The 23,580-nt window shown below is 59.1% G+C and overlaps 1 protein-coding gene and 1 long non-coding RNA gene across 3 annotated transcripts in view; one reads left to right on the top strand and one right to left on the bottom strand.

Annotated features, from left to right (window-relative positions):
* Nucleotides 1-11,923: 11,923 nt before the first annotated feature.
* LOC108399866 (uncharacterized) lies at nt 11,924-14,197 on the bottom strand. Of its 2 annotated transcripts, none has more exons than XR_001853747.3 (3): nt 13,958-14,197; nt 12,609-12,762; nt 11,924-12,156 (listed from the first exon to the last, which is right to left on the bottom strand). It is a non-coding gene; the product is annotated as an uncharacterized lncRNA (long non-coding RNA). The 2 variants fall into 2 exon arrangements; XR_005062838.2 differs by lacking the exon at nt 13,958-14,197 and adding an exon at nt 13,692-13,943.
* A 172-nt stretch (nt 14,198-14,369) lies between these two features.
* The window catches only part of PLXNA1 (plexin A1), a 47,592-nt gene continuing 38,381 nt past the window's right edge, over nt 14,370-23,580 (top strand). Inside the window, exons 1-3 of the mRNA XM_073231155.1 lie at nt 14,370-14,581; nt 19,617-20,853; nt 22,703-22,885. Of these exons, the coding sequence (XP_073087256.1) occupies nt 19,636-20,853; nt 22,703-22,885 (1,401 nt within the window). The 5' untranslated portion in view covers nt 14,370-14,581; nt 19,617-19,635. The remainder of the gene's footprint in view (nt 14,582-19,616; nt 20,854-22,702; nt 22,886-23,580) is intronic.

The following is a 23,580-nucleotide window of genomic DNA, read 5'->3' as shown; positions in this document are numbered from 1 at the left end:
CTGGGAGCCAGAGGAGGGCATTGAGAACACCTGAGGGTGTAAGAAAGGGACTGCTGTTTGGGTGGGGTGGGGATAGACCTGGGCGGGGCTCAGGAGCAAAGACCGGCAGGAGTCTGGATTTGAGTGGATAAGGGATGATTTCCACACTTTGACTTGGGTGCTGATGATTCTACAGATGGAAAGGAGGGACATAGGGGACTGAGAAGGACAATGACAGCTGGATTTGGAATGCGCCCTGCTCAGTTCAAGTCTAAACACTGGCCTGCCAGGCCTTGACCTTTTGCAGGATCCCCAGCTGAAGTGACTTGACCACCCTGGGCTGCATCCTGTGAGGCAGCAGGAGTTGAGGGCGTGACTTCTGGTCAGCAACACTCTGCCCTTGACCTTGGATTCCCTGCTCAAGTCCCTTTGCAGAGCCCCAAGCCATTTTGAGGTAAGAGCCTGCAGGCTTGACTCGGGCTCTGCAGCCCAGATATCTCTGCTCACCTGCAGATTCTCACTCAGAGCTCAGGACTGCCTGGAAGGTCACACCAGGCAGTTTATCCAGACAACCTACATAAGGGCTGAGAGGCAAAGAGCTTTTGGAGGTACCCTCTCCAGGTTTCTGTCACTTACCAAAACACAAGGAGGCATTCAGAAAACCAGGTAGTGGCCAGGTCCAGCCTCCCCGGCAGCCTGGGGCGCGGTCACAGGTCACCTGGATTATTGAGTTTAGGTGATCTCAGAGCCATCCTTCAACCAGAAACTGCTGAGGCCCTCTGAGATGCCCTCAGAAGCCTCTGGTCTCAGGCTTTGGTGCAGCATTCCAGTCCCACAAGAATAATTGACATTCCATCCTCCAATGGAAGGGTCAGTGGAGGGCGGCTATGCGTGTGCCCGTGTGTGTGTGTGTGCTGCCCGTCTGTGTGTGATACACACTTGTGTTTGTGCAGAGACTGCCTGCTGATACGCCTGGGCTCCCTCTACCTGGATCTCAGCCCATTTCCCTGACCCCTCCAGAGTCAGAACAGGCTTCCCCTGCCTGATCTCCACCCTTCCCCTACTAGAGACTCAGAGTGTGTGTCTAGAGCTATGTGGATCACTGTGATTTTTGGGGGGTGGGGGATACACTCAGATGTAGTTTCTTGTGGGCATATGTGTACATTTGAGCATAGGATGCTTATGAGTGGGCCTACGTCTCCAGTCCTTCAGCGTGGCCATGCGGGGTAGGAAGTTGGGCCCGAGAGAGCAACTTCCTGAGCAGTGGGCCCAGCAGGGTGTGGAGTCTGCAGAAGCTCCTGGGCTCAGGACCCAGCTGCGCGACTCCTGGGCCTGTTAATACCCATCCCAACTGGTCACAGGGGGATTCAATAGGATAACCCTGGCTTTGACATCCAGGATCCCCCAGGAAACTGGAGAGCACTTTGATTCAAGGAGAATGGAATGCAGGGACTTGATTGCAAAGGAAATGGAGGAGCCGCAAACCCGAACGGCTGGTGTACTGCAGCTCCCATCACCTTGGGCTGGAGGGACAGAGGGAAGTGGCAGAGCTGGAGCCGCTGAGGGGACCAGTGCTGCCAGAGGTGGTTACCGGTGGCCACGATGACAGAAATACCCTGGCCTCTCCCTCCAGCTTTCCTGCCTGCCTCCCATGGCTGAACCTAGCAGGAATTGGGCCCTCCCCACATGCACAGTGACACTCAATTCCCTCAGACATTCTTACCACACCCTGTGCTTGCCCCATCCTGGCCACCTGCAGTGACCTGGTATGGCTGTGGGAGTATCTACACCTGACAAGGGGTGGTGGCCGTTATGAGTGGGCGAGGTGGGGGTGTGTGGCTGAGGCAGGGCTGCTCTCCACCAGGGCTCACAGCCACCTTGGTGATGATGTCGAGCTCAGACCCCGCCTCGGCATTGCTGGGCCTGCCCAGGCAGGTAATGATGTCAGAAGGAATGAACTCTAGCCATTTCTTCTGCCAGGGGCCATGTTCCCTATCTGGTCCCCGGAGCAGTGCAGAGTCAAGCTTCTGGATCTCCCTGGCCTGGCCCAGCACAGGACCAGGACCCACCTCTAATATGTGTGCTGTGCCACCACGGGCAAGTTACTTACATTCTCTGTGCCATGGTTTCCTTATCTGTAAAGTAGGGGCAATAATGGCAGTAACTACCCCTCAGGCTGGGTAGGACTTTAAATGAGTCAGTATTTAGAAAGGGAAGGGCGAGTCCCCAGCACGGGGTGAGTGTCTGGTAGGACTGATGGCTGGCACTGTTTTCTGCCGGCTGCCTGTCGCAAGCCCGGAATCCCGGGTCCTCCCCCTCCAGGAAGTGCCTTTACTGAGGAGCCCACCTCAGCCAAGTCATGCACTGGGGGCCAGAGGTTGCAACCACTACTTGACGGGGCAGGCTGTGGAGGACCGGCCCCCACACCCCGATTTGGAGCCACCTGGAAGGGCATCCTGACCCCAGAGTGGGGTACGGCCTCCCTGAGAGCGCTCGGCAGCCTCACTTGGCCCTCGGCCCTCTGCTCCCCCTCCCACTGACAGGTGCCTCCTACCCAGGCACTCCCTAGCCAACGCCCTGCAGGCCAAGTGTCACCTGGGCTAGATGCAGGGGACACAGTGGCAATCCCTGGCCCATGCCCCACAGGCTGGGAGTCTGGCAGGAAAGCTGACCCTGGAGATCAGTTGTGATGAGGCCCCCAGGTAGAGGCCCTTAGCTTGGAACACTGCATACTCTGTTTTAAGAAAATGGTATATTCTATATGACCCATTCTTTGGATTAAAAATCACCTGTACACAAGTAAAAATCAATGCATACACACACAAAGGCAAAGGCCGGAAGGGTATATGCACGTATACCTAGACACATATATACATGTTATAGTGCTTTTCAGGGGGTTGGGGGGGGTAGGATTATGGATGTGTTTTGTTTCCTTTTTTTACAATTAATGGTACTTTTTGTTGTGAACTGACCAGACCATTTTTTGAAATAACGCCCAGGCCCCATGCCTCCTGAAAGCTGGGGGAGCAGCTGCCCTCCACAGCCTGGGCCCTCAGACCAGGGCAGTGCGGGGCCATCTCTTCCCAGTGGCTCAAGCCCTTGGCAGGTTCTGGATGTCCGTGAATGAAGTACTTTTCCTGCCTGCCAGGCAGGGATGGCGAAAGGCCATGAAGGCTGCTGACGAGGAGACTTCGGGAGTGGGATGCAGCAGAGCCCCAAGCATGCTGACGGAGATCCCCAGAAGGCCATGGGAGCCGCACCGACTGGCAGTCTCTGGCACTGAAGTTTGCGCTGCCAGCACCGGCCTCGAGTACCTACTGTGTGCACTCGTCATGCTAGCCCTGAGAGATACAGCAGTGAGCAGACGGGGGAAACCCTGCCCACTGGTTTCCCTACCCCAGGAGCCTGGCAACCCCTGGGGGGACAGACAAGCTAAAAATCAATGCTATAGAATGTTTGGCAATGGAGCCGAAGTAGGGGGACCGGGGGCAGCAGGAGCCAGGGTTGCCATTTCCCCTGAGCACAGGACACACGTGCTCCCCCCACCCTGGGGCTCCCCATCCCCCAAGACATGGCAGCTGCCTGCTCCTCCCTGGCCAGGAACCCATGCGGCCAAATCCGGGTCGCTCTCAAGGAAAAACACTTCCACTTCATACCTGATAACCTGCCTCATTAAATTTAATGGGCTGGTTATTCCCATTAAATAAACATCATCTAATTATGAAAAACATATTTGCTGAAATTTGACTATGGAACAGATAAACCAATTACATGGTTATTCAGCCTCAAAACACACTCCACAGCGAAGTGGGGGGCAGACCACCACAGGGTGGACTGGTGGAGTGCCTGGAATCCAGAGAGCCTCCCCCGACCCTCTCCTTCCTTTCCAGAGCTCGGTGGGCCTGAAGAATGGCAGCATCCGGGAGAGCAGAAGCTGGGCAGACTGGAACCCAATGGGGTCAGCTCGGCCCTGCGGCCATCAGGACGGGGTTGTTCAGCACAAGTGGCAGAACCCAAGTTTAAGGTGCCTTAGGCAAAAGGAGTGTGCTGGCCCTGCGCCTGAGCCCAGCAGGAAGCTTCAGAGGGGCTGGTCCTGAGAGCCTGGGCCCAGCTCCCCTCCCGGCTCTCGTTCTCTCTGTGCTGCTTCTCTCTGTGAGGTGCCGCAGCGATCCTGGCCTTACACAGGGTTTCTCGTTGCCTCTGGCTCCAGCTTGGGGTTTATGGGCAGATAATAAATTGCTCTAGAGCTGGCGAAGTAATATCAGGAACCTCTCAGGGGATGCTAATAAACATATAAAAAATGCTCCACATCCTTATGACTCTTCGGGGAAATGCAAAACTAAACCACGGAGAAATACCTTTGCTCACCCGTCCAAGAGCTGAAATTGCATGGACAGACAATACCAGGTGGTGGTGAGCATGACCAGCCACTGGGACCCACGCACGCTCTGCCAGGAGCATAAAATGATTAAGCGACTTTGGAAAATGGCTTGGCAGTTCCTTGTAAAGGCAAACGTCCACCTAGACTCCAATGCAGCAAGTTTGTTCCTGGGTCAATACCCAGGAGAATGAATATGCATGTCATCTGAGTGGTATGCAGAGGAGTGTTAATACAGCTTTATTTCTAACAGCCATACAGCAGGCTGAGTGTCCATGGATGGCAGACCAGGGATGTGGTTCGCTCATGGGACAGAGCACAACCTAGCAGTGATGAACAATGACCTAGGGCTCCCGGTAATGACATGCATGAATTTCACTGATATCCTTCGGGGTTAGAGGAGCCAGGTAATACACCTGTATTAGCTTCCCAGCAAGTCCCCACAAACCTAGCAGCTTGCAGCCTCACACACCATTTCTCACGTCACTGTGGGTCAGGAGCCCTGGCACAGCAGGGCAAGTCCCCTGCTCAGGGGCTCCTGAAGCTGCAACCAGGGGTGGCCAGGCTGGGCCCCTCTCCCAAGCTCACGTGGCTGTTGGCAGAACTCATTCCCTCCCTCGTGGCCATAGGATGGAGGCCACTGGTGTCCCCTGCTGCAAGGCTTTGACAGGTGAGCAGAGCACTCCCTCCCTCAAAGCCAGCAGGGGACCCTCCTGCATGACCTAGGGGAATCATGAGAAAGACAGCCTTTACCTTTACCCTACCTGAGCAGTTAGAAGCAAGTCACTCTTACAGGGACGGGTTTTTCAGAAGTGTGACTCACAGAGAACGCCCTCAGATGTGCCTGCCACGGTACTTCCCATGAAGCTCAAGAGGGAGGTGACGGTATCTCCAGGCAGCTCCTGGGCAATGATGTACAAAGATCTGTTGGTGAGAGAAAAGCAAGAAGAGAAAAAGGAGGTTCAGAGCAGGATACACAGTTTGCATCTTTCGAGAAAACAGAGAGGCAGAAAGGTCCGTGGGTGTCTGCATTTGCTTGTAACTGGACAGTGTCTCTGCCATGACACTGGGGAGCTGGTAACAGTTTTTCCTCCCAGGGGGTCAGCCAGAGGGAGACAGACTTCTTATTGCGTATTCTTTTGGTGCATTACTTGGTTGTTTTCTTTAACTGTGAGTATATATTTTAATAATTAAAAGGCCTGCTTTAATTATTAACACTACAAAAAGGCCAGACCCTTTGTAAAGTAAAGGGTTCTGGAACTAGCAGCACTGATGCAGCAGAGGGGCTGCCCCGCCCAACCCCCTACCTTACCGTGTGCAGTGGAGATGTGAAGGGGTCAGTCACATGGCTCCCCTAGGTCCAGGGAGTTGCCAGGGCCATTTTGGCCAACAGGTGGGGAGAGCACACCTGAGAATGCACACAGAGAAAGGGGGAGCCAAGAAATAGATGCCTGTTGACATTATTGGGCTTCTGGATCCAGCCATGCCTGAAGCTTGGCTTCCTCAGACCTTTCAGAGAAACAAGGCAGTGAATGTCCCTTTGGATGAAGCAAAGCTAGATTTTTATCAAGGCTGGTCCCATCCACTGTTTATAAATGGTGTCCATTCCAATCGACTGTGAAGTATTTTGAATGTCACCCCTGGTGTTTGTCCCTGGACCAACAAAGCCCTGCCTGTCCTGGAGGGGGTTCCCAATGAGCAGGGCTTGGGCCAGGGAATGTGTGTCCAAGGCCCAACTGCCACAGACCCTACTCTGCCACCCATCCTTTCAGGGCCGTGCCTGTCCCCTTGGGGCTGGTGCTCAGGATGGGCGGGCTGAGTGGCTGACCACAGCCCTCCCCACCAAGGACACAGAAGAGATGGGCTGGCCTCAACTACTCCAGCTTCCCTGCCAGGGACCCTCTGATGCCTCTACATGGAGGGGATGCATGCCCCGAAACAGGTGGCGACGTCTGGTGCTGCAGCCCAGGGCCTGGGAGTCGGGGGCCACTCCTGTCTGTTGGGTGTGCAAGTGTTTTGGGGGGTGTTCCCAGAGGAGGGGTTGGTGCTGGGGCTGGCCAGGGAAGGTCGGCGAAGTGCCCTAATGGATATAGTGGGAGCAAGCATCGCATGCATGCAAAGCCCATGGTGAAGGAAGGAAATGACAAAGATGCCATGCAGTGAAGAGGGGATGGGACGTGTTGCCAGCACGGCCAGAACTGCTGCAGAGGCCACATGGCTTGTCCTCTGGGTATGTCACTTTACTTCTCTGTGCCTCAGTTTCCCCTCTCTGCAAAGGGGCAGCCACTGCTCCTTGCTGCCCAGTGGCATCGAGGCTTGGACAAGGTGCCTTGGGAGAGCTCTCTGCCTGTGGGGCCCGTGACTGCTTCCTTTAGCACTCACAGCAACTCGGAGCCACTGCCATTTGCTGTGTGACCCAGAAAAGGCACCAATGGATGGAGACATGACGGGAATGGAGCCCAGGGGGGACTGGGCCCCCATGTTTCTGCCTCCGAAGCCTGTGCTATTCTGGGTGGAGCCCCCGGCTATGATGGGGCCACTCCCCCAGGGATAGATTTTTCCCAGGAGGGATGTCACAGAAGGGAACACAGTGGCTCAAAAAGACTGCCCAGTAATTCCGATTTCCTTTTTCATCCCCACTCCCATGCTTAGCCCTGCCCACACCCCTTGGGCAGGTGATGTGCAGCCACAGAGAGGTGTGCATGGGGCTGGGTGCACCAGGGGGCTGGCTGCAAGAGAGCTCTTTGGAGTTGGGTTTGGGATCGAATGGCTGGGACAGAGTGTCTCAGACACCTCTTCCCTCCTGTGTTCCCAAGCTCCCCACAGAAGCCATGAGAGAGAATAAATGGTTGTTGTTTTAAGCCATTAGATTTTAGGGTGATTTGTTAACACATCACAACTACATCCCACAAACCCTTGTAACTGTCTACCTTGTGTTCTGGTTGTAAGATGAGGTCTTCCTGCGGCTTCTGTTCTGGAGTGGGGGTGGATATTTAAACAGCTTAGGAAACATCAGGGGACTTAGTGCGGTATTGAACCTCAGTGGGGGGCATGGCAGGTGCATCATGCTATGGGGAAATCAGGAGTTTCTCTGAGCTCTGAGGCCTGGAGGACGAGGGGACATGGTCTGGAGAGGGGGGGTGGAGCTCCCGGGCTCCCGTGGTGACCTCTGTTGTAGGTCATGTCCCACTGGCCTGTGAGCTCTGTGCGGGGTCCCAGCAGGACCATCCTGCTGTGTGGCCCAGCACCTCCACCTGGTCCAACCTGCCTGGGCCACCAGGGGCCAGCTCCAATTGGATAGATAGTGCCAGCAGCATGGCTAGGCCTGGGGTAAAAGCAATAGCCGAAGCATTTTTAAACTTTTTATTTTGAAATGATTACAATTATGATAATAATAGCTTCATGGGCAGTTGTAAGGAAAACCAGAGAGGTCCCAGGTAGCTTCCCCTAGCCTCCTCCAGCAGTTATACCTTACGGGGCCGCAGTGTAGCATGGCAGCCAGGACAGTGACACTGACGGTGTGCACACCTCGCCCACATCCTGTACCAAGGTGTCAGCCAACCTGAGGTCAGGATGGAACCGCCCTCCTCCTGCCGTCCCCTCACCATCACTCCCCAGCCCTTACCCCTGGAAAACTCTGATCTGTTGTCCCTCTGTAATTTTGTCACTTTGAGGACTTAAATACATGGAATCATGCTATTTGAGTCTTCTGTAGTTATCAGTATGTTAAACTTTTGTCTGCCATTTTATTTTTTGCATTATTTATGCCCTGTTTTTTCTTGCTATGTTCTTTTTCCTGCCTCCCTGTGTGTTAACTTGAACACATTCTAGAATCCTTTCTGGTTCTCTGATAGCGTTTCTGAGTGTATCAGCACAGTTTTGCAGTGGTTGCTCGGAGAACGACATTCCACGTGTGTATTCACCACCTCCGGGAGTGCTGACTGGTGTGAGGGGCATGTAGGAATCTTTCCTGTCTTTACACCTCTTTGCTCTCCCCACTCACGAGTATCTGAGATGTTCCCTCTGAGAAAGACAGAAGACTGTGGTCTAATTTTTGTTTCAACCATCCAGTGTAGTTCAGGAAGCTTCAGGGGACAAGTCTGTTGTCCTTGCTCCTTTCCTGATGTCCCGAATCCTCCTCTGAAGGCTTCCCTTCCCTCTGGAGAGCTGCCTTTAGCCTCTCCTTCAGGGTTGGTCTGCTGATGACACTTTCTCTTCCTTTTCCTTGGTGTGAGACTGTCTTGAACTTCCCCTCATTCCTGAACGGTGTTTTAACACGTTACAGAACTTGTGGAAGACAGTTCTTTCCTTTCAGCACTTAGAAACGCCCTTCCACTTCCTTCTGGCCTCCATGGTCTCTGATGGAAATCCTCGGCATTCAAACTGTTGCCCCCTTAGGGAAGGCAGTGCCCCTCTAGTGCTGCTTCCAAGGACTTTTGTCTTCAGTTTCCAGAAGTTTGATGATGATATATCCTGACATGGACTTCTTTTGGTTTATACCATTTAGTGTTCATTCAGCTTCTTGGATCTGTATGTGTATGCCTTTTGCCAAATTTGGGGAGTTTTGAACCATTATTTCCTTTTGGGATGGGTAATTGCTATTGTTCTATCTTCTAGTTCACTGATTCTTTCCTCTTCCTGCTCTGTTCTGTTATGGAGCCATCCATTGTGCCTTTTATTCCAATTATTGTACTTAAAAAAATTTCTGAATGTCCTGCTCATCAAAGCACCTTTTATGATGGCTTTTTGAAAATCCTCATCAGATAATCCCAACTTCCAGTTCACCTTGGCATCGACATCTGTTGACTGTATTCTCAAGCAAGCTGGGTGTTGCCTGGTGCTTATGACAAGTGACTTTTGCTGGGGTCCTGCACATTTTTTGTGCTGTGTGCTGAGATCCTGGGTTGCATCTCCATCTTCGGATTCACAGCTATCCCTCTCTGTCCCCACACAGCTGGGCAAAGAGGATATTCGCTCTTAATTTTGGATGGGAGTCATGGTTCAGCTTCCCTGCTTCAGCCTACGGATTTTTAATCCAATGAGAAAAGCTGGGCTGCTTCTGTGATCCCAGGGGGTCTGATTCTTGGGGCTGCAGAGTACGAGGGTCACTAAGCCCTGGAGAGGAGGTAGCAGGAATGGCTTTTCTAGAGGCCATGATCCTGGAGAGAATGCCCATTCTTTGTACATCATCTGTGGCCTGGCTGTGAGCCTCAGGGTGACAAGCATCCACTCAGCCTCCTGGATGTGGTGTGTGCCATGGGAGCTGGACTGAGCCTGAGACTGCAAACTGGAGGCCCTGACCAGGCTCTTCTTGCTGTGTGTTCACTCAATACTCAATCAATAATAGGGCTACACTTTCCACACAGCAGGTGCCCTCCTGCTCACCACTGGCTCCTGCCCCATCCAGCTCTGAGATTCTGCCTGTTCCTCTATTATTTACACTGGCCCCTGAAGTCATCAGTTTGCAGCCCCAGGACCAGGTGACTCTGAGCTCCTCCAGTGCTCTTGGGGAGTGTCTGGTGGTAGGCAGTGGGCTCTGCTACTGCGTCTTCTGTGCAATGCAATGTTGACAGTGACCTGGTTGCATCCTCAAGGCCAGTGGAGAGCTGGTGGCAGACCTGAACCCAGATTGGTCACACCTGGCACAGAGAGGGACAGGAAGCCTTAGAAGGGCTGACATGGGATGAGGAGGCTTCCTGGAGGAGTGTTTGGGAGCTTGGGCTTTGAAAGATAAAACTTGGAGATAGGGGCACTCCTGGTCAAGAGCACAGCATGGAGAATGGTTCAATAACCGAGGTGTCTTTGGTGCAAAAACATCAGTGTAGCAAGAATGCTGGGCAGCCTGGGAGAGGAGCAGTCAGGCAAGTGGGGGCCTGTGGGCACCATGGGGTCCTGCATGCTTTGCCTGTCTTGTTTTAATAACTGCATTTGGTTTTCATTGGGGGACTGACTACCCAATGACACCCACCCCCAACCCTGTCCCAGCCGGCCTACTGTCACATGCTAGCCCCTGACCACAGTGACTAATTCAAGGGGGCTGCCTGGTGCAGCCCACCTTACTGAGGCTCCTTTCTGGGACTTCTCATGGGCCTCTGGGAGAGAATCACCTGGAGCCAGTGTGCATGGAAGCCCTATGTGGGTGTGAACAGATCCAGCGGCCAGCAGGGCCCACAGATGGGAAGAGAGCACCAGGACCCAATGGCCATGCTGTGCCCGAGACCCAGATGGGCTCACCTGAGCCAATACCTGCCCCTGGGAGCAAAAGCCCAGTTGAGTTTCTAGCACCTGACTGGTGAGGGCAGGGGTCGAGAGGAGAGTGGGCTGGGCAAGTGTGGAGAGGCCATGCTTGACTTCTTTTCAGAGTGCCAACCCAGGTCTCAGTCACAGAGTGTGGGGTGGCTCTGCGTCTAGGTCTCCCCACATCTGTGCTGGACCCCCAACCAGTCTCCACCCAATGGCCAGAGTGGGCTTTCCAGAATGCAACAGTGACTGTGGCTCACCCCTTTGTGCGCCACAGCTGCAGGGGGTGGAAGCTGGTAGCTGCCATCCCACAGGGGAGGGTGAGGACCAGCCCACACCACCTGTGGTGCTCATGCTCAGGGCCAGCCCAGAGCAGGTGCCCATCCAGCATCGGGGAGCCCCACAGGAGCCCCTGCTCTGTGCCTGAACTCAGTGTGTGCACATGTGGGCCTGTGGGTGTGTACCCCATGCAGACCATGAGCGTGGCAGGAGGTGTTCCTGTGCTTAAGTCCCTGGAGGTTCCGAGCAGGGGAGGGGTCCCTACTCTCCTTCCTTTCTCAGGTGCCTCTGGGCCACAGCATGGAGACTGAGTGGCGAGGGTTGGGTGGGAGGTGGTGACTACGGAGGCCCCACATCCTCAGGGCAGACCGTGACAGGAGCAGGTACGTGAGACATGGATGGGTTACAAAGCTTTGGTTCTGACGTGGGGCTCACCATCAGCGGTGGGCGCCTGCCTGGGGAGGGAAGAAGGCACCCTTGAGCCCACTTTTGCACAAAGCTCTGAGTCACTGAAAGGCAGCATCGACCTTGGAGCTGCTCCAGAGGCAGCAACGATGGGAGGTGCTGAAAGAATCCCCCCACCCCCTGGATCAGAACCATGTTGCCAGGAATCGTTACACATTCCAACAAGCTCCCATGCCCTCTTACAGTGCAAATCTGAACACAGAAGTGAAACCCACAGAGGAAAACCCAAGAGGAAGACCCAGAGCCCTGCTGACTCATTCCCAGCCGCCCCTGCCTCTCCGCCTGCCCTCTGGGTGTCCCTGGGTCAGACCATGCTCTCAGGGACTCACCGCCCTGGGCTTGTCAGGCCCAATTATTTGTCATTTTCTCTCCAACGCACTGCCTGCTGGGGTCCTTGCCCGTGTTCCCATAGGGTCGCTGCCTCTTCCTTACTGGCCCTTGGCAGTTACTTTTATATCCTGGCTACCCATCTTTTGCCAAGTATATACATGTGTTGCAAATTTCTCTTCCTAAATCCTGGCTTGTCTTGCTATTTCCTCTTTTGTAAATTTTAGTGAACAAAAATAAGCAATTTTAAGGCAGTCAAATTGATCCATATTTTCCTTCACTCATTAATTTTGACATCTTGTTGAAGAAATCCTTCCCTAGCCCATGGCCATAAGGATAATCTGCTGGATTGTCTTCTAAAAGCTTTGCAGTTTTCTTCTTTGCTCTGGGGCCTCTGGTCCACCTGGAACAGACAGTCCTGCACAATGCACGATGTGCCGGTGTTACATCATCAGATTTCCATCTTGAGAAGATCCTGCTGCCGCTGTCTGAGGAGCAGACACAAGGGTGACACGGGCAGGAGCAAGGGGTGGGGTGGGGGTGGAGGGAAGCCATGTAATAATTTTTCCAAGAATTCACAGGGCTGGGGGAGAAAGGAGGTGTCCAGCAGAACACTGGGGTTCCTGACTGGGTGACTGCAGGACTTGGGGGTGCCAGGTTAACCATGAGCCCCGCCATCTCCCAGAGCCCAGTGGCCCTCCTTAGTTTCCCTGGAGACAGCTGGAGACAGGGCCTGGGCCCCAGTGGAGAGGCCCGGGCTCTGGGGACTGTTGAGCACACAGTGAGGAGGGCCTTGAGCAGTGCCTGCCTCAGTGGCCCTGCAGAGGACAGGCTGGCAAAGGAGCAGAGAGGTGGGGACAGCCCTGAAGCCAGCAGGTAGAACCATCACAGAGAGAAGCGACGGACCTCTCCCCAGGCCCCCCACAACGTTCACACTCACAGCTCCCCACTGCAGCTCTGCGAGGGGGTCTCCTCTCTGTTTCATAGGAAAAGCTGGGCTCTGGGGGCAGACAGGATTGGCTGCACATTCACCAGCAAAGTCCAGATCTGTACCCAGGTGTGCTTGGCTCCAAAGTCCGTGCGGAAGAAAGGCCCTTGAAAAGAAGGCCAGGTTGCTGGGTGTGTGCGAGCATGCAGTTGAGGGAAGACCACAGACTTCCGGGGTTATCCTTTGGGCTCTCCCTCGTATGACCTGGGGAACTTGGGCAAGTCACTTCACCTCTCCTGCCTCAGTTTACCCATCTGTAAAATGTAGCAGAGTCCTGTGTCGAGCCAGCCCTAGATTAGTGCTTGCTGAAGCAAACCCTAAATAGGACTTTTGAAAAAGATGCTGCCGCTTATTCAGGGACATGCAAATTAAAGCCACAGTGAAAAACCATGTATACCACCACACAGGCAAAAACCTCAAGGGTGACTTAAGTGTGGATGAGGATGCGGGCTGCTGGGACCCACCCCGCTTCTGTGGGGTGCGCAAACTGGGCCATCACTTGGGAATCCTGCTGTTCAGTATCTCCTAAAGCTAAACGTACACTGCCCCAGTGACCCACAACCCACCCCTGGATCTCGCCTGCCACCATGGGCCTGCATGAGGTGACCATCACAGCTAGGCACACTGAGGCCCCAAACAGGCACCTGCACCCCTCATCAGCAGGAATGGAGGGGGAACACCACCAAGATGAGCAAACAAACACCTGGCTGGGCCCGCAGAGCGGGCAGGTGGAATTTCTATGATGTCCCAAGACAAGCGCAACGCAGCATGCCATCCTGGGAGCCCAAGAAATAGCTGAACCCAAAGAAAAACGAGGACGAGATTGACTCAAACGACAATAGGGGCTGCGTAAAGGCAGGGATGAGGACCCCTTGGCCACTCCGAGTTCTCACCCGGTTCTTTCTCTACCCTGAGGACGGGCAGGTGTCCACCCCTCCCGCGGTTCTCGCTGCTCCCAGCTTTCTCCGCTCCCTCGCCCCGGCGGCGCCCCTGCCTTCGGGGCTGTTGCGTCGTGCTCCTGCCTCCTCGCCTCACCTCGGCCTGCCGCTGTCTGCGGGGAGGTCCTCCCCATGCGCCCTCCTTAGGGGGGCTCTCAGGACGCGCCAGCTGCTGTGTGCGCCAGCCACGGGTGACTGCTGTCTGGGCCCTCACTCCCCTGACTCCGGTCTCGTTCCCGGGACAGCCGGGTCGGAGCCCCGCCACGCACTGCTTAGGACCTCAGCAGAACTTGCCTGCTCGGGTCGCGTCCCTGTCTGTGAATGCGGCCCAGCAGGCAGAGGGCGCCGTTTTGCCCACCTCACCTAACATGCGGCAGCCCAGGCCACGGGCCGGGAACCGAGACCCACGGACCCGCAGGAGCCGGGCTGGGCGCTTTCCCGGCTCGGGACTCAGTTTACCCCTCCGTGAACGGAAGCTGTGCTCCTGTCCTGGGCACCGCGGAGGCCGGGCCCATGCCCAGCGGCGCGGGCTCAGGAGAGCCCGGGATCGGGGTCTCACGGGGACGTCCCTCCGCGGCCCGCGTGCCCAGCCCTCAAGCGGGCGCCGGCATCGCCCTTTGAAGGCGCGCGGAGGGCCCCGGCGGGCGAGCGGCGCGGGGCAGAGCGCCCTCTGGAGGCCGCCGCCGGCCCCGCCTCCCGCGCTCCGCCCCCCGGCCGCGGGCAGCGCATGCGCGCGGCGCGGCGCTCCGCGGGCGGCGAAAGCGAGGCCGGTCCGCAGCCGCGCGGAGCTCGGCTCCCCATTCATGCTGGGCAGCGGCGGCGCGGCCACGCAGCGGAGCCCGGGCGCGGCGGCGGCCTCGGCCTGGGCGGCCTGCGCGGCTTCGGCAGCCCCGCGGTGGGGCGGGCGGCGGCGGCGGCGGCGGCGCGGGCGGCGCGGGCGGCGGGGCGCGGCGATGGCCGGCAGCGGGGCGCGCCCCGGGGCGTCCTGTGAGTAGGGGTGCAACTTTCCCCGTGGCGCGGAGCGAGGCCGGGCGGGGGTCCCGGCGGGGGGCGCGTCGAGTTGGGGGGGGCCCGGGGCCGGCGCTGGGCGCCTCCGGCCGGGGCGCAGGGCGTGCGGCCGGCGGGCAGGGGGTGTGCGCGGGGGACTGCGGCGCGCGGATCCGCGGGTCCGCGGGTCCCTGCGCTCCGGCCCGGCGCCCGCGTGTGTCCGGGCGCGACCGCGGCGCCGGTGCGGAGCTCGTCGCGTCTCTGCGCGGCCAGGATCGGACGCGGCCCCAGGCCGGGCCGCCGCCTCTCCCCGCCGGCCCGGCCCGGCCCGGCCCGCCGAGCTCCGCGGGGCAGAGCCCGGGTGGGCGGCGGGGGCGGGGGCCGGCGCTGCCCCCTCATCACAGGCAGGAGGAAAGTTTGCGGCGGCCCCGCCGGGGGACCCTGCGGGTTTTCCGGCCGAGTCCGGGGGCTGGACCGCCGCTTGGGGCTCCGGCCGCCGGCAGGGCCGGGCCGGGATGGGCAGGCCCGGGCGCTGCTGCGTGGCCGCCAGGGCAGGGCCGCGGGAGTCTGAGGAGGGCGCGCGGGGCTGTGCCCTCGGCGGCCCCGAGGGCGCCGGCTGGAAGTTGGAGCCGCTTGCTCGGGTCCGACGCCCGCCCCCGCCCCCTCTGGCCCGGGGTGCCGGGCGACGGGTGCTGTGTCCGCCCCAGGCCCGCCGGGCCGCGCACCCGTGCTGGGAGGGGGCGGTGCGGGTGCTGCCCGGGAAGCCGCCCCCCTGGTTCGGGCCTCTGTTGCCTCCCCCTCCCAGGGCCTCTCTAGGGTCAACCCGCTTCCCTCGGAGGCTTCCGATTGCTTCCTGGACAGTCCTGGGCCTGCTGTGCCGCGGAGCTGATGGCGGTGGGGCCGATTCGGGGTTGCCTGGGGGAAGGGAGAGCGCGCCTCCAGGGAGGCCCCTGATCGCTGTAAGATCCCAGGTGCAGCCCGGTAAAGGGGGATGAAGGGGCTCCGTGGCTGCTTAGAGCCTGGAGATGTCCCTGGCTCATCTGTGGGGTGCTGGGGCCACGCCCCTTGAAAGAAAGGGGTGTGTGTGTTGGGGGCGATGTGCACCGTGCATCTGTCCCCGGAACCCAGGCTCCAGCGGCTTAAGTCTGCCCCACCTCCTTCCAGGCTGAGGCTGCTTCTCTGGGTCTATGCGGGGGTGGGGCTCAGCCTTTGCTCCTCCGGCCTTGCGGGAGCACGCCCCAGGTTTCCTCTGCATCTAGCTGGTTTGGGGTGTGCCGGAGGACCAATGTTGCCCTAGGCAGGCACAACTCTGCCCAGCCCTTGAGGAATACCCAGTCCCATGCCAGAGGGAGTCCCGAAAAACCAGTGATTCTGCTTCAGGATCAGGCTGCAAATTAGCCTTGGGGGGCACCCAGGAAGGGCATTTCAGGCATTACAGCATGGGTGGAGGTCTGACAAGCCCCTGTGTGCTGAGGTAGGTGTTTGGGGGTGGGGGACAACTGAGGTGCAAAAGCTGGGCTCCTGTGGCCGCAGGTCATTACCTGCATACTCTGATACCCTAGGAAGGTCTCTGTCTAGAGCAACCCCAGGAGGAAGGGGCTCTTTGAGGGAAGGCCTGAGTGGTAGGTGCTCTTTCTGAGGAGCAGGGCAACGATGTCCCAGACCCCAGTTCCACAGGACTTGTCTGGTGGGAGAGCAGGGCAGCTTGAGACCTCCTCTTGGGGCCTCTTTTGGTGGGGGGTGGGGTGACAGGGGCAGCTCTCTGCCCTGGTTGCTAATTGGGCTCCACTGGGCAGGATGGCAGTACTCCCCCCACCCCCCTGCCAGCCCCATGCCCCAAGCCAGCCCAAGCCCCAGAAGGATCCAGGGCCGGAGGGCATGGGGACTGGGCTTTCCCTCTGTGAAAAGGGCTCTGAGGGCCTTTGTTTCTCAGGGTGACGCGGAGTGGTGTCGGCTGGGGCAGGGGAAGGGGACCTTGCTCTCCACAAGCTAATGCACGGCCAAGCCCACCCTATCCAGGAATGGAGCCCGTGGTGCCATGGCTCCAGCTGCCTCTGTGCCGGCCTCAGTCCCCCTGGCCTACCCCCTTGGGCACACCCAAGCAGCTCAGCTGTTCCCTCCCCCCTCTGGCTCTGCCTGGGCCCCGGCACAGCCCAGGGCCCCAGGAAGCTGCAGCCATGCGTACCGCCCTCTGCGTGGTCCAGCAGGTCCCATCCCCAGGCCTTTGCTCTTGCTGCTCTGCCTCCCTGGATGCCCTCCCCCCCTCCCTGTTCCCAGTCTTTCGAGCCTGTCCTTCTTGAACAGGTGGAAAGGCCCCTGGAGGCATCTCCCCAGACCACTGGTTCTGTTCCCCTCCCAGCCACATAGCGTTTGGCAGCCCCCTCCTCCCCAGGCCCAGCATTGGAATGAATGCTTTCTTCCCAGGGCAGCCCAGAGGCTGGTGGGAGTCAAAGCCTAGCAGGTCGGCTGGCTGGTTGTCTCTGTAGGAGCTTGGGATTCCACCCTTGTCCTGCCGGGACTAGCTGGGTGACCTTGGGTCTGCCGGATCCCTCGGCCCGGTGTCTCTAGATAGGGAAAGTGACCCAGACATCTTCACTGGCTCCTGTGAGATGGTGGGGGCGAGGGACCCAGTCCTGGGCTTGGGGTCCTCCCTTTCCTCGCCAGCACCTCTGTGGCCCTGGCTGGACCCTTCCCACAGCCCCTGTGGTGGGGAGGAGGAGTGGGCCCAGGGCCAGGCTGGAGTTTGGATGGTGGCTTCTCCAGCCGGGTCCCTCCTGTTTAATATGAAGAGTAGGGCCTGTAATTGCATTAAGACGTGTATAATTATCCCAGAGGAGGGGGAGCCCAGCCCCTGGTAATCACAGGCCTGCTTTGAACTGATAAACGTGAGTGATTCATGTTTTCTCTGGAGTTCACATGCACTCCACTTTCAGCCCAGGCCCCACTGCCACTGCCAGAAGCCTGTTCCCCAGCTCCCCAGCAGCCTCAGGCTCCTGTGCTGGGGGTGGGGTGCTGGGGACTCCTTGCCTGGCTGCCCGCCAAGGCCCCTTGGCGGCTGTGGTTCTCGGGCTGACGTCTGGCTGGAGATGCTTGAGGACAGGCAGCTGCCAGCCTGCTGTGCGGGTCCCGCAGGGCAGCACCACCTGGCTGGCTCTCTTGCTGTAGGATCCTGGCTAAACCCCCTCATTTCCGGGAGCCTTGGTTTCCCAACCTGAGCGGTAGGTGTGAGCATTCACTGGGCAGAAGGGTGTGGGGAGTGGGGACAGCAGGGGAGGCAGCAGGGCCTGCTCTGCCCAGGACCCATTCATTCATTCACAAATGCTGGGTCCTGGCTTTGGCTTGGGTGCAGTAGCCAATTGCAGCCATTGTTCTAGTGGGCAGAGCATCTGAGAACAAGAAGAAACAAAACCAGGAGCAGATCCGGTACCACATGTGGACATGGGGTGTCTGGTTGAGACGGGCAGCTGCTGTCCTCAGCTGGGGTGTGGCAGCCAGGGAGGGAAGAGTGTCCCACTGGAGGGACAGCAAGCCCACCACCCTGGGGAGGGCAGGGGAGCCCTGTGCTGTGGGCTCCATCCAGCAGCCTGCTGTCGCAGAGCTAGTTCCCAGCCTGGACATTGGACCTCAGCTTCTCCACCTGTAAAATGGGGCTTCTGGGCTATTTGAGGGACATTTTCTGGGAACAGAGGGTGTGTGCAGCCCCAGCTGGAGTCTGCCTGCAGCCGGGGGTTAGCACCGCTGTGGTCTTTCTCCAGCCAGGAGCGGGTGAGAGGCCAGGGTGGGGTCCCTGCTAGCACCGAGAGGGTGTGCCTGCTGACGGCACCTCGCTGGTGTGCCCCAGCTTTCCTCTTCTATCCATGAGAGAGAAAATCTGTCATCCCCATTTTACAGATGGGGAAACTGAGTCTGGGAAGGAGTGGTGATCCCCATCAGGGCCACATGGCTACAGAGCAACAGAGTCTGGAATTAACCCAGAGCCTGGCGAGCCTGACTGCCTGCTGCAGGGCCTGGGGGAATGAGACTTTTCCAGAGGAAAGTGGGGGCCCCTGCCGGACTGGGGAGCTGGTGAACTCACGTACAGTTCAGAATAGTGGCCCAGGCCACCGTGTGGAGACTGGGCTCTCTGTGGACATGGGTGAGGGGCCAAGTGCTGTGGTCACCTAGGTGGGAGAGGGGTGGGCAGTTTTGGGGGGAAAGCTGGTGGACTTGGGTAGTGAGCTGACCCAGGAAGTGCAGGTGAGAGCTGTTGTGGGAGTGGAGCTGAGCCTCTGGGCAGGTCAGAGTGGGGATGGTTGTAGTGAAGGTGCTGGAGGTCAGGGGTAGAGGACACAGTCCAGGGGCAGTGTTGGGGGTCCCCCATCCTATTCCTGTGAAGGATTCTTCCTTGGAGTTGGGGTGAGGGTGCAGGAAGAGAGTGGGAGGGGGCATCAGTTGGCTGGAGGTGCAGATGGTGGGTGGGAGGTGTACACAGCTTGGCTTCTGGATCATTCCTGGGAGTACAGAGCTTGAGGTCTGGCAAGGGGCTGGACCAGGGTCAGCCGGTGAGTGGTCCCAGGGCCGAGGTGACTCAGACTGCCTCCCACCTATGCCAAGAATTGCTGCCTGTGTCCTGCCTACCTTGGGGGTGGTGCCTGCTGTCCAGGGCCTGCAGGACATTACATGTCCCTAGAACCTTGGCAGAGAGGGGGTCACCTACCATGTGAGCTCAGAGCTGGGGGTTCTTGCTTTATGTGGGGAGACTGTGTCAGGAGGTGATAGTCTCTGGGTTGGGCTGTCAGCTGGGCTCCCCATCTAGACACTGGGCCCTTGTCACCCACCTCCCTGTTCCAGGGTCCATTTCTTTCTGCCTGGAGATGGCAGGTGCAGACATTGATGGAGCACTTCTGGTCACCAGCCCGGTGTCCCTTGCTTCTTGTGGCGGTCAGGGGCTTGGTCTTGGTGAGCCCTGGTACACACGCAAAGCTCATGAGACGGTGTGTGTGTCTGTGTCCTCCTGTGGTCACCCATGCACCCTCTTGCGCCTGTTCTCCCACAGGGCTCAGGCTCCTGGCCCCATGATGCATGCCCCTACAGGACCAGAGCAGCACAGCCCACGGCCCCGGCCCGCCATGCCACTGCCACATCTGAGGCCACGTGTGCTCCTCCTGATGCTGCTGCTGGGGGCTGCACCCGGGGTGGCCGGGGGGCCACAGCCCGCCTTTCACACCTTTGTGGCCAGCGACTGGGGCCTCACCCACCTGGTGGTACATGAGCAGACAGGCGAGGTGTACGTGGGAGCAGTGAACCGCATCTACAAGCTGTCGGGGAGCCTGACACTGCTGCGGGCCCACGTGACAGGCCCCGTGGAGGACAACGAGAAGTGCTACCCGCCCCCCAGCGTGCAGTCCTGCCCACACGGCCTGGGCAGCACCGACAACGTCAACAAGCTGCTACTGCTTGACTATGCCGCCAACCGCCTGCTAGCCTGTGGCAGCGCCTCACAGGGCATCTGCCAGTTCCTGCGGCTCGACGACCTGTTCAAGCTGGGTGAGCCACACCATCGCAAGGAGCACTACCTGTCGAGTGTGCGCGAGGCGGGTAGCATGGCTGGCGTGCTGATTGCTGGGCCTCCAGGCCAGGGCCAGGCCAAACTCTTCGTGGGCACACCCATCGATGGCAAGTCAGAGTACTTCCCCACGCTGTCCAGCCGCCGGCTCATGGCTAACGAGGAGGACGCTGACATGTTTGGCTTTGTGTACCAAGACGAGTTCGTGTCCTCGCAGCTCAAGATCCCCTCGGACACGCTGTCCAAGTTCCCAGCCTTCGACATCTACTACGTGTACAGCTTCCGCAGCGAGCAGTTCGTCTACTACCTCACCCTGCAGCTGGACACGCAGCTGACCTCACCTGACGCCGCCGGCGAGCACTTCTTCACCTCCAAGATTGTGCGGCTGTGTGTGGATGACCCCAAGTTCTACTCATACGTGGAGTTCCCCATCGGCTGCGAGCAGGCAGGGGTGGAGTACCGCCTGGTGCAGGATGCCTACCTGAGCCGGCCCGGCCGCGCCCTGGCCCGCCAGCTGGGCCTGGCTGAGGACGAGGACGTGCTGTTCACCGTGTTTGCACAGGGCCAGAAGAACCGCGTGAAGCCACCCAAGGAGTCGGTTCTGTGCCTGTTCACGCTCAGGGCCATCAAGGAGAAGATCAAGGAGCGCATCCAGTCCTGCTACCGAGGCGAGGGCAAGCTCTCACTGCCCTGGCTGCTCAACAAGGAGCTGGGCTGCATCAACTCGGTGAGTGGGTACCGCCGGGGGGCTGCTCCCGCCCGCCGGCCCCTTCAGGGCCTGTGCATCCCACTCTCACCCGAGGCATTGACGCGGCCTCCTGCCCTATGGTGCCTGGTGCTTGCTCTACATCAGGTGCTGCCACTGCCCTGTCTCACAGAGCGGGGGCAGTACTCCGGGGCCTGCGGCTATCCTGTCCCTTTAGAAGATGAGCTGATGGGACTGTGCCCACCAACAGGCCCCTGTGGGTGGTGGGCAGAGCGCTGACCACATGCCTGGCACTATTCGGGTGCTTGTCAGCCCAGTCTTCTCTCCATTTTATGGATAAGGCCACCTAGGCTCAGAGAGGTGAGGCAACTTGCCCAGGGTCACACAGCCAGTAAGAGGCAGAGCTGGGACCAGACTGGGTCCGGTGGACCCCAGACACCATCTCCCCCCATGTTCCCCTGTCAAGAGGCCCCACTAGCCTTGCCCTGGGGGCCCCGCTGGCTTCATCTGCAGTGGGAGCTGACGGCCCCAGCCCTGACATTCAGGCATTCTGAGCGCACGGGCACTTGGTGTTCCCAGCTGCGGCGGCAGCCCGTTCTCGAGGCCCTCATGGGGCCAGCCTGGGGCCTACAGCTTTTCAGGGAGCATCTCACCCATACCCCAGGCAGTGGGATCCATAGATTTTCCGAGGAACCCTCCAGGCTTAGGGTGGGTAAGGCCCTGTCCAGAGTCACCAAGGACTTCCAGGGCCAGACCTCAGCCCCTCTGCCCTTGCTGCCTGGGGCTCACTGGGTGGCCCAGAGAAAGCCTGGCCTCTCTGTGGCCTCCGTTTCACCCTCTCAGTGCTGGGGGTGACACTGGTTTGTCTTCTGGCTAGGCTGGGATGACAGGGCCCCTTCAGCCTTCTCTCACATGGGCTGCTTGGGTCTGATGGAGGCCCCGCTGTGCCGAGGCCTCCTCCACACTGAGGTCCTGGGGCGCTAGGCCCATGCATTGTCCACGTGCCCCTTGGCCTTTACAAGAAAGCATTTTATCTCCGTTGTGCAGGTGGAGAAACTGAGGCTCAGAGGGCCAAGGTCATGCTGGGTGTTCTGTGTTTCCCGTACCCACTGTCAGCTCTGCCCCCATCCCCATAGGCTCTGTTCCCAGTGTCCCTAGTCTCCCATTCCCTTGTCCTTGTGGGCCCCTGGCCAGGTCCAAGCCCTAAGGACCCTCAGCCCAGCCCCAGCCTGGCCTGCTTGACTGCATCAGCGCCCTCTCTCCTTGCACACCTCAGACCCCCAGCCTTCCCAGGGAGCCGGCCGTGTCCTTGTCCCACTGGGAACCCTCCTCCTCTGCCTGCCCTCCCGTAAGCCCCAAGCCATCTCTGGAACCTCCCTCATCGAGGGCTTCCTTCCTGGACCTTCAGCCACCTCCTCTCGGGGCCCCTCCCTTTGCCTTTTAGATGTGACCCCTGTCTCCTGTCTTAAGCCCTTCCTGCACCCCGCAGGACCCCCACGGCTGTCATGGGTGCAGTGGGCCTGGCCCCCTGTCAGCTGCCCCTGTCCCTGGCCTTTCCCTGGGCTGAGTCCTTTCTCCCTCTCTGTCTCCCACGCTGAGGTGGGAGTGGAGTCTGGGTGCAGTGGGTGGGTGAGGCTTGTGCCTGCCCTGGGATGTATGCGAGGCCCTCGGGCAGCTCTGCCAGTCTTGGTTTCTCCATTGGTCCAGTGGGTCCAGGAGTCTGATCTCCCAGACCTGTATGGGCTATGCCCATGCTGTGGCCCCTCTGTGGCCCTGTGCTTGCCCCTAAGGTCTGCCTGTGGGCCCCTGCCCACTCCAGCAGCACCCCAGTTAGAGGGCTGGCCTAGTCTCACCCTCTCACTTCCCACAGCCCCTGCAAATCGATGATGACTTCTGCGGGCAGGACTTCAACCAGCCGCTGGGGGGCACGGTCACCATTGAGGGCCTGCCTCTGTTTGTGGACAAGGACGACGGCCTGACTGCCGTGGCTGCCTATGACTACCGGGGCCGCACTGTGGTATTCGCCGGCACGCGCAGCGGCCGCATCCGCAAGGTCAGGCCCCGGGGGGCAGGCGGTTGGCGGTAGCGGGGCAGAGCCGGCATCATCCAGGCTGTGAAGAGGTGCTCTGTGACTGTGAGGGGCACCTTGGCCGGACCCCACTCCTCTGTGCTTCCCTTCCCTTCCCCTCTCAGGGGTCTGCTTCCATGTGTGGCCTGTGTGAAGGCCCTGGCTGGGCGTCTGGCTGTCTGCGGGCAGATCGGGGCTTGTGAGGGGCCTGGCCGCCCCGCCACCCCCCTGGTGCCCAGAGATGCTGGCCTTGCTCTCTGAGGGTGTACAGTGACCTCCTGGGAGGACTGTGCTGTGGGGGGCCGCCTCCCCTCCTGGGATCCAGTGTCTGCTGAGGCAGCGTTCTGCCCTGGCGCATGCCCCGCTGCCTGCACAGAGACGGCAGGGCCAAGGGCAGGGCAAGGGTAGTGCCCCCACCTCCACCGGCTGTGGGGGAGTGGCATGGGGGCTCCAGAGCAATGCAGGGCCAGCTTCTGGGCCTTCTATGGTCCCCACTGGGGGAGAGTACAGGTCTGGGGCCCAGGGCCTGCCTGGCATCTGTAGGCTTCCTTCTCATAGCAGCAAGGGTCAGGCTGAGTGAGGCAGGGATGGAGCTGGCTGGGGAGGGCATGGGCACCCTGTAACTCAGGCCCCTGCTGATGGGTGGGTGAGGACCAGCCCCGGATGCGCCGGCCTGCTGT

Source organism: Manis javanica, chromosome 3, assembly GCF_040802235.1.
Source record: "Manis javanica isolate MJ-LG chromosome 3, MJ_LKY, whole genome shotgun sequence".
Taxonomy (NCBI): Eukaryota; Metazoa; Chordata; class Mammalia; order Pholidota; family Manidae; genus Manis; species Manis javanica.
This window is presented reverse-complemented; position numbering and strand designations above follow the sequence as displayed.